General features: G+C 34.4%; 1 protein-coding gene across 1 annotated transcript; it reads right to left on the bottom strand.

Moving 5' to 3' along the window:
- Window positions 1-7,108: 7,108 nt before the first annotated feature.
- LOC107922343 (alcohol dehydrogenase class-P) lies at window positions 7,109-9,375 on the bottom strand. The gene is made up of 8 exons (XM_041087530.1): window positions 9,155-9,375; window positions 8,814-8,950; window positions 8,689-8,735; window positions 8,205-8,616; window positions 8,045-8,120; window positions 7,798-7,955; window positions 7,552-7,713; window positions 7,109-7,478 (listed from the first exon to the last, which is right to left on the bottom strand). The coding sequence occupies exons 1-8, from the start codon at window positions 9,186-9,188 to the stop codon at window positions 7,356-7,358; spliced, it is 1,149 nt and encodes a 382-aa protein (XP_040943464.1). The 5' UTR covers window positions 9,189-9,375; the 3' UTR covers window positions 7,109-7,355.
- Between the last annotated feature and the right edge of the window lie 1,544 nt (window positions 9,376-10,919).

The following is a 10,919-nucleotide window of genomic DNA, read 5'->3' as shown; positions in this document are numbered from 1 at the left end:
GAAGCGAACCCCTAACATTTTCAGCATTACCTCGAGTTTTAACCACCACTCTAGAAATTTTGTCTACTCTCAGAAAATTTGTCATGAATGACACAAATTGATATATAATAATATCAATATGATAAAATATTATTTTTCAAAATTAAATATAATCATTAATTAAAAAAAAGTAATTATAATTAATTATGTTAAATATCTTTCAATTTTAATTATCAACTTAATTAGTTGAATTACTTTAAATAAAAACTTAATTGATATTTATATAATGAAAATAACAATAAATATTATAATATGTACATTAAAAAATATTATATTATAAATTTATGTTTTAATGGGATAATTATATTTAGCATATATTATATTATAAAAATTAGATTTTGCTCTCTTGTACCTAGGCCTCGAGATATGGCACTTTAGCCTTGAAACAGGTAAGTTAGTATCCAAAATTTAGCTCTATGGGTCCAAAGTCAAGACATAGATCCTTAGTATTGAGACAATGCATGTCAGTAGCTAAATTGCTATGGTAACAGACCGTGTCTAGAGATATAGGCCATTGCACCTATTAATTGTGTTTTTATTCCCGAAGTTGATTTAAAAGTTCTCAATTTTTATTTTGAGCACAACTTGAGTTATGAAATGAGTTTTAAATATGACGTTTGAATATTTGATCATCTGATTGAACGATCGAAAATTGGATGATGTCCCTGGATATCTAAATGCAATCACTTACTCAAGACTGTTGTTAGTCTGGGTAAGGAGTGCTATAGGCAATGTTTATAACACAAAAATTATCGAATAAGAAGATGATGGTCCACTCACGTACAAAGATATTATGCATGATGTTGATTCTAAGCTTTGGAAAGAAGTTATGGATATCGAGATAGATTCTATGCAATCCAATATGACTTAAGAAATTGTAGACTTATTAGATGAGATTAAATCTATAGGGGATAAGTGAATTTACAAGAGAAAACGAGATGTAAAAGGAAATGTTGAAACTTATAAAGCTAGACTTGTAGCAAAGGGATACATGCATAAAGAAAGTATCAATTATGATGAGACATTGCTTCTAGTGATGATAAAGTATATTCACATTCTTTTATCTATTGTTGCGACTCTCAACTACAAGACTTGGCAAATAGACGTCAAGATTGCATTCTTGAATGATTAACTTAACAAAAGCATCTATATGGTGCAACCTAGTGATTACATAGCTAAAGGACAAGGGTATAGAATTTGCAAGTTGCTTAGATTCATTTATGTATTTAAGTTAGTATCTCACTTATGGAATTTAAGATTTGATCAAACGATCAAAACCTTTAAATTTGAGCAAAATGTTGATGAACATTGTATTTATAAACGTATGAAGGACAGAAATGTGGTTATATTCTACTTATTAAAAATGATATAGCGACACTACCATTGGTTAAACTATGGTTAACTCAAAGTTTGACATGAAGAACTTGGGTGAATTCAATCATGTTCTAGGTATTTGAATATACAATAATCGAAAGAACAAATTGATAATTTTATCACAAGCTTCATACATTGGTAAGATCTTAAAACAATTTGCAATGTCTGGTGCGAAGGAAGGCATTCAACCTTCTACATCAAGTTTTCATATTTATTTGGATGATTATCTTAAAACAACAAAAAGAAAGAGAACATATAAGAAGTGTTTCATACGCATCAACAGTAAGAAGATTTATGTAAGTTATGCTTTGCACATGCCTAGAAACCTTCTACACTGAATGGTGAGTTGATATCAGACGTGTTGGAAAAATCTAGTTCCAAACTGATTTTCTTGCACAATGAAAAATAAAAATAAAATTGAAAACTAAGCTGATTTGTGATATTTATAGCAATAAACCCTTTACTGAAATTGCACATGTGTTTTCGGCTAGACGGATCCTTATTGTCCCTGGCTTTCAACCGAATGACCTTTTCCACTATTCTCGTACCATGAACTGCTTTGAGTATGGGCTTGAACGATTCGAATCAAACACAGAACTTGAAATAGTTTTTTTAACTTTTGGTGTGAAAATGAAAAAATCTCTTCTCAATAGAAATCGGTAAAATTGTTATTCCAAAAAATAAATTTAATACTTGATAATAAACTCTCACTATTTTTTAGCAAAGTAACAATATCTTAAAGTTGTGTAAATAACCTTACCAGTGCCATTTATTTATAAGGAGAAAAAGTAAACCCTTTTTAAATTGCAGAAGTTTATTTCAATTAGGAAAACAAACTCCTAGTCTAACTAGAAGTATAGGGGGCGACAACCCTAGTTAATAATACTAGGGTTGTCGTCTCTCCTTTTAACATGAGGGGATTTTAAGCCTCTCCCATATTGGGTCCAATTACAAGTACTTGAACTTTTAACCAATTCTTTATAATTCAATCCAACCCGATATGTGTTCTTTTATTTCTCAAAATAAACATCTTAATTTATTTCCATTTAGATAATCTTCTCAGCCCAACCCTAATCTCGTTAAAATCATGGCTTTATCGTAAAAGAATCTATGAGAGTATTTTCACATTCAATGGGTTTACCATGACCAAATGATTTAATTCCATTTTTGAACTTCATTTTATTTGAAAAACATAAATTTATTTCCAAATATTTTTCATTTTTCATCTTCATTTTGGAGAAAACCACATTCATTTCCAAATGATTCAATTTCTCCATTTTCATTAAAAACATTTGGAAATGAGCATGGTTTTCTCCAAAATGAAAATGAAAATAGAGAAATGAAATCATTTGAAAATAAATGTGGTTTTCTCTAATATCTTCTAAAGGGCATGGCTATAGGAGTAAAGGAAAGAGTGGTCGTCTTGGAAGGGCCTTAAATAAAACGATTCATGGATGTGGGAGATGTTTTAAACTTGTTGGCAATTCACATGCCCCACTTCTAGAAGCCATGACTTTTATGGAAAAGTTCTTTGGTGCACAAGTGGAAACTCCAACAGATAAGGCTGACGCCCAAGATGGTCGTGTTAAAACATCTGCTACATCCTAGTAGTTGGTTCTCCTACCTTTTTTTTACTTTATTTATGAATTTTATCATTTTATCTTGGAATTTTCAGGGTTGTGCCAATTTGAAGTTTCTCCGTGTTTTTCATGAGTATAACTGAGAATATAGACCAGATTTGATTGACATTTTAAAAACGAGAGTCAGCTGTAGGAAAGCAAATTTGATTATGATGAAGCTTAGTTTCCTGTGTTCTCATCATGTGGAGGCAGTTGGGTTTTCAAGTGGTATTTGGATTGGATTGAGGGAGTTGGTGGTTTGTGTTGAGGTTCTCAAAAGTCATCCCCAATTTGTTTTAGTCACCTTTGTATATGGAAGCCCTGATAGCCATAAATGGAAACAACTCTAAAGGGCCTTACAAAGTACTATTCCAATGGATGGGTTTCTGTGGATGGTGATTTGTGACTTTAACACTATTCTTTCCTCTAGGGAAAAAAGAGGAGGACGGACCTTAAGGAAAAGGTGTCCACTTTTTGGTGATTTTATGGATTCGGCTTAGTTGCACAATTTAGTTTTCCGAGGTTCGTAGTTCACATAGCAGAGATGAGGGATTGTTGAGTGATTGGATATGGCTATTTGCAATGATGTTTGGAACTTTGCTTTTCCACATTCCATTCTGACACACCTGCCGCGGCTTAAATTCGATCACTGACCATTAAGCTTATCTCTTATGCCTGAATATCACCTCTCAAGAAAGCGTCCTTTCAGGTTATTAGTGGGTTGGGTCGAATATCCAACATTTTCAAATTTTGTTAAAGAAAATTAGAGAGTTTTTGCTAACATGTTGACAGCACACTCCAACTTTACGGAGCATGTTAAACGATGAAATACAAAGTTGTATGGTCATATTAATACCCGTAAAAAGCATTAGACTCGGAAGTTAAAAAATATTGAGATTGCACTTGATAGAGTGAACTCTGCTTATCTTAATCAGGTTGAAATGGAGGTGAGAGAGGAATTGGAAAATGTTCTACATCATGAGGAAGTTTTATGGTATCAAAAGGCACGATGGGACTGGTTGGTGTTAGGGGACCGTAACAACAAAATTTTTCACATGCGCGCTTTGAGGAGAATGAAACAAAATATAATTGATGCCTTGAAGAATGATATGGGTGAGTGGATTTTGGATGAGGATCAATTGAAGCTTGAAACGATTAATTTCTATACGAAACTGAATGGTGAACACCCAGGCCCAATAAGAGGATTATCCCCTAATGTTTTCCCACACCTTAACTATGAAGATGTTACTCTCTTAAATAGATTGATCTCTAATGAGGAGATCAAAGTTATTCATTTTGATATGGCTCCGTTGAAAGCTCTAGGAAGTGATAGTTATCATGTCTTATTTTATCAAAACCAATGGGAATATGTAGGTGCCTCTATTTGTAATTGGGTTAAGAGCGTTTCCGGTAAAGAACATTGACTCTGATTTGAATAATTCACTTATCGTGTTTATCCCTCAAGTCTAAAATTTGGAAGGTTTCTCTCATTTTTGGCCAATCAGTCTATGATCTTCTTTCTACAAACTAGTTATGAAGGTTATCGCAAACTGATTTAAAGTGGTCTTTCCAAGAATCATAACTCTCGAGCAAACTGGGTTTGTCGCAGGACAAAACATCATTGATAACATTGTCATCGCACAAGAGGTTATCCACTCTATGAGTACGCAAAAAAATAGGAGATGGATTACCATCAAAATTGATCTAGGGAAAGAATATGATCGTGTGCGTTGGGAATTCATCGATGCCTCGCTTTAGATTGCAAGTATTCCTAATTTTCTTCGTAATGTTATTATGTTTTCAATTTCAAGTTCCACAATGCAGGTTTTGTGGAACGGGGTTCCAACACAGAAATTTCGGCCTGTTAGGGGTGTTTGCTAATGATGTCCACTATCTTCTTATTTGTTTATTTTGTGTATGCAATGGTTGGGCCAAAATATCCATTCTGCCATAGGCTCTGGTAATTGGTCCCTTATTTGTCTGGCTCGCATCGGCTTACCGTTAACTTATCTCTTCTTCGCAGATGATTTGATCTTATTTGGACATGCTGAAGAACATCAAGCTTGGGTCATCAAAGACATTCTTGATAAGTTCTGTGAATATTTGAGACATCAGATTAATATGTGGAAAAAATATCTTATTTTTTAAAGACATTGATGGTAGCTTAGGGAGATGTATAAGCGGATACTTTGGTTTTCAAGAAGTGTGAAACTTAGGATCTTACCTTAGAGTGCTCCTCTTCCATTAGAAGGTCACTAATAACACTCTGCGTTTTGTTGTTGACAAGGTGCATAGTAAACTGTCTAGCTGGGACATCAGAAAACTCTCTTTAGCTGGTAGCTGACTTTGGCTCAATCGGTTTTGCTTTCGATTCTAAGCTATTTTATGCAGACAATGATGGTTCCTAAAGGCTTGTGTGATGAGATTGAGCGAGTAATTAGAAAGATTGTTTGGGGTCCTATAATGGTGGTACCAAGATGGCTTTGGTAAGTTGAGACTCGGTGTGTCAACCTAAATCGCGTGAAGGTCTTAGTGTGAGGCACTTGAAGGACCATAACACTTCTTTCATTATGTAGGTTGGATTCAACATTGTTTCAAATTCTAATGCCCTTTGTGTTCAGATTCTTCGATCGAAGTATAGGGTTACAAGTGGTTTGCTCGAGAACTTATCAAGAGGACACCTTTCTTTTTTATAGAGATCCCTTTCTAAGGTATGACCCCTTATTCACGAAAACTTATTATGATCTATCGGGGATGGGAATTGTGGACCCTTTCATAAACAGATTCCTTCCACTTCTAATCTTAATATGGATTGTCTTCTTAGCAATATGATTAGAAATGATGGATCGTGAAATTTGGACCTTTTTAGACTTTGGGTTTTAGAAGATGTTATAAATAAGATTGTAGGTGTCCCATCGCCTCACCCATCTTTTGGTCTAGATAGAATTAAATGGGGGGCTATTTCGATTGGCTCTTTCCCTAAAAAGTGCTTATGGTAAGATTCGGGAAGGTACATTGAATTTAAAAGAGTCGATTTGAGAGCTTCCTTAAAAGTTTAAAGGCCAGTAATAGGTTCAATTCTTTATTTGGCTCGCTCTCAAGTAACGTTTGCTTACGAATGCATGCAGAAAGGGCAAGGCGAGGAGTTGGTAATGACAACACGTGGTTTTTGTGGGCATGGATCTGAAGAGGTGTTGCATGTTTTCAGGTTTTTGTGGGCATAGATCTGAGGAGTTGTTGCATGTTCTCAGAGATTGCCCTACAGCTAGGAACATCTAGGACAAGCTCATTCCAGAAGGAACGCCCTCTAGATTCTACACTGGATCCCTCCTTGAATGGATGACGAAAAACCTTTAAAACCATTAAACTCCTTTTTTGGGTGGGGTAGATTGACCGTGCCTTTTTGGGATTATCGCTTGGAGCATTTGGAAGAACTACAACTTGTTTACTTTTCAAAGTATTTCCTAGAGTATTAACGAAATCCTTAAGGTTTCTCATAGCTGGGCAAGACAATGTACTTCGGTTTCAAAGGCATCACCTCATAAGATACAAAGATCTTTAGCTAGCCCTTCTATAGCTAGCAGTTGGGTGTGCTTGAACACGGATGGTTCAGTTAAGAATGAAGAAGGTTTTGCTGCAGCTGGAGGATTAGTTTGTGATCATAATGGTGGGTGGATCATTGAGTTCTGCAGATACTTGGGAAGTTGCACAATGAGAGAGGTTGAGCTGTGGGGCATCTTAGATGGGCTGAAGCTTATTTTAGATAGGAGATTCGAAAGAGTCTCAATTCAAACGGTCAACCTTGAGGCAGTTAATGCCATTCAGGATGGTTCTTCTGAAAACTCTAATTCTACTCTAGTTAGAAGAATTCATCTACTCCTGAAAATGGTAAAGCAGTGGAAGATTCAACATATCTCCCGAGAAGAAAACACAACCGTAGATAGTCTTGTTAAGATGGCTCGTGATAGAAGAATAGGTTTAAAATTGTTTGGAGATCCCCTTTAAGGATCTAGTTTAATTGATTTTGTATGCTTTTATCTTTCAAAAATAAAAAAATAAAAGTTGGACAATCATAGTAATAGAAATTTATTTCATTAACAAAGCATGCTTTTACAAGATAATTTATTCTCTCAGCATATAATATAAAACTCCATATAAAGAACTCTTTTCTCTTTTTTTTTTTTTTTGAGAGAGAGAGTTCTATATAGGCACTCTTGATAACCGGGAAAGGTAGCTTAAGTAGGCACATAATATAACACATAGTAGGACAAAACATTAGAGTTTTGATCCTTGGATGGGCAAATATACAGCAGCAACATTTCCTTAAGCATCCAAATGAATCATGCATCTCAGACCTATACCCTGGAGCATGTAGTCGAATGCCTTGTTAATATCGGCAAAAGGCACAGAGTGTGTGATGAACTTGTCCATATCCAGCCCCAGCTCCTGCAACAATATCAACAAAACCATCATCGAAATGAACTATATTCTGTAATCTGTATAGAGGACATCACCTTACCTTGTTCAAATATTTGTCGACAACCATGGGAATATCAGTGCGTGGTTTATAGTTGCCATAAAAAGCACCCTTAAGGGTCCTCTCACTTAGTAGATTCATTGGATGAGTTTTGAATGCATCGTCTTTCTTTGGCACACCCACCAGCACACAAACACCCCAACCCTGTAATTCAAGAAGCATCATATATGCGTGTGACAATTAATGCAAAGAGGTAGTATAGTTTTTTTTTGGAAGAAGCTAAATTACATCATGGACGCATTCAAAAGCGGAAATCATGGCTTGGACGCTCCCTGTACACTCCACACTGCGATCCACTCCTCCGCCGGTCATCTCCACAATCACCTCTTGAACTGGCTTGTCGTAGTCTTTTGGATTCACAAATTCTGTAATCCCAAACCTCTTAGCTGGTGGCAGGCAAAGAAATATGATCCATATATTAGTATTTTTAGTGAGAAACAACGACAAATCATATAAATGATGCTATGAGAGGTACCTTCTTCAAATCTTCTGGGGTTCACATCAACAGCGATGATCCGAGAAGCCCCACAAACCCTTGCACCTTCAGCGGCCTAATTTATATGGATAAAAGTGAATCAAACACATTTACCAAATAGCCTAGAGAAAAACCTTAGGTGAAACAAGAATAAACTCACGGCAAGACCAACGGCACCCAGTCCAAAAACTGCAACAGTTTGACCCTTTTTGGGTTTAGCAACATTCACAGTGGCCCCAAAACCTGTACATATCCCACAGCTAATGGGACAGACTTTATCAAGAGGGGCGGTTGGACTGATCTTGGCAACCTGGCCAACATGGACGACAGTATATTGGCTAAAGGTCGAGGTTCCAACAAAGTGGTAGATAGGCTTGCCGTTGATGGAAAATCTGGTTTTCCCATCAGCAAGCATAACACCTCGGTCGCAGTTGATCCTAAGCAGTTCGCACATGTTATTGCTTTCTTCTGACAGACAGTGGCGACATTCTTTGCATTCTCCGGTGAAGATAGGGAGCACATGATCTCCAGGTTTCAAATCATTCACACCCTCACCCACACTCTCCACGATCCTATAATTATAATTGTAAGATTAAATTGATACAGAAGAATACATAAAAAATAAAATGGTTTAACTTTCATACCCTGAGGCTTCATGACCAAGTATACGAGGAAACAGAGGAGTGTAACCCTGCCAAATTAAAGGAAAACAGTGACAATACTTGTAGAAAATAAATGTTGTAATATTCATTATATCGAACAGTAATACCTTACACTCCCAGTAGTATACATCAGTGTGACATAAAGCAGTGAAGAGAATCTTAATACGGACTTCATGCTTTTGGGGTGGTGCCACTTCCACTTCTTCTATCGATAGTGGCTTCCCCGCCTCCCATGCCACCGCAGCTACAATCAAAACCACACTATTTTTACATATTTAATGCTATGGCATGAATTCAAGTATATTGTAAATGTTGTCAAAAAAGAAATCAATGTAACCCGAACCAAGAACAAAAGGTATATTTGATCATATGTAAGTAGGAGACAAGGGAATTAAGGAAAAATTGTAATTGTTGGGGTAAGGGAGAAGAGATAAGAGCTTATCATCACCTTTGCAACGAATAACCTGACCAGCAGTGCTCATTGCGTATGATTTTTTTTCTTATATTTTAAACAAGATTCTCTCCTGAGTGTAGTGAGAAAAGCAGCTTCAAATGGTTGTATATATAGAAAAAATTGTAGTCCACTGTTGACTGCACAATAAATAATATTTAAATGTACGAGATTATCTGCTTGGGTTCTTTATGAAAGCATTAAGGTATTTTAGTTCAATTATGCCATATAAATATCGTATATATATATTAACTAAAGTGATTATTTTTTATAGGATTAATATTTTAATAATCTAATTTTATATTTCATGCTTCACTTATATTGATAATGCATATTAAATTTAGTATAAAATATTTTTTTTTAATTATTTGGTACATCTATACTATTATTTAAAGATTTTATATATCATCCGGTACATGAGAATCAAAATATATAACTTTAAAACCCTAATTAAGCACTAAAAATTGACATTGCTACCATTGAGCACTAAAATATATAATTTTTGTCAAATATAGATATAAAATTGAATCAAAAAATAACATGTTGGAACATTTTCAAATATTTATAGTATCACAATAACTATAAATGAATGGGTGTAATTAATCAAAAGATAAATCTTTTGGTCATTGGTCAAAAGTTATATCATTTGATTATTTAAAAAAGAATTATAATTATTCAAAAAATATTATTTGAATAGTTACAAAATTAAATGAATAATAATAATTATTTATTTATTCATAAAGACACCTATTGAAAGATGTCTCTATGAAGAGACAAGAAAATTCCTATAAATAGGAATGGGTTTTCATTTGGAAAGATATCAACAAATTCTAATATTATTTCTTCTCTTCCTTCATTTTCTAATATTATTAGATTATTCTATAAAGTATTACTGCAGAAATCCTTTGTAGAAATTAAGTTTTTGTTATACATTACTCAGTGTATAGTGGACTATTCTCGTCAGTGCAAAACGCAAATAGTCATTCGCTTCATTGTATCCTCGAGGTTAATTTGCTTGGAACTCATTTGCACACTGAAGATAAGTGGGGGCGAATATAACCTTAAATATAGTGCCTTGATACACGCCTTGGAGCCTTGTCCTATTTCTTCTTTTCTTTTCGAGTTCTGATCGTGTGTTCGAGATTTTTCTTACCGGAGTTTTGTACTAACATAACAGAGATACCACATTAGAAAAAAATGTCGAATTTATTGTCACTCATCATGAATTCCAACTTAGTTAAGAAATTACTAAAACATATTATTTTATAAATAATAAACATTAGTACTATTAGACTTTTTTTATTTTATATTTTGTGAAAATTTAAAAAGAAATTGCACATAATAAAATTTCAACATAAAATATGATAATTTTCAATATTTTAAATCTATCGTTTCAATAAAAATGCATCTTGTTGGATGTGTTTTCATCTAACTAGGTAGGAAAGCGCATCTTACAGGTGTGCTTTCAGCCAATAGGAACATCCCAACGGTCAAATTTCAAATCCGCCCAACAGTCAAATTTCAAATCCTCCCAATGGATAGTTTATTTCCTATATAAACCCAACCATTTCCCCCATTTTCATTTAAATCCAATTGTCTCAGCTCTCTCAAGATTTTAGTTCTAAATTTTCATTAAATTTCTCTCAAAATCTTGTTGTTTTAATTTTTTTAATTCGTAATTTATTCATTTCAATTTATTTTTATAATACCAATTCCTCTTATTTGTTTCGATGACAACAACATTTTTGGTGTGCAATTGCAA

The sequence above is a fragment of the Gossypium hirsutum genome, chromosome D01 (genome assembly GCF_007990345.1).
Source record: "Gossypium hirsutum isolate 1008001.06 chromosome D01, Gossypium_hirsutum_v2.1, whole genome shotgun sequence".
In the NCBI taxonomy this organism is placed as follows: domain Eukaryota; kingdom Viridiplantae; phylum Streptophyta; class Magnoliopsida; order Malvales; family Malvaceae; genus Gossypium; species Gossypium hirsutum.
The sequence above is the reverse complement of the archived record's forward strand: the minus strand, read 5'-3'. Positions and strand labels throughout refer to the sequence as shown.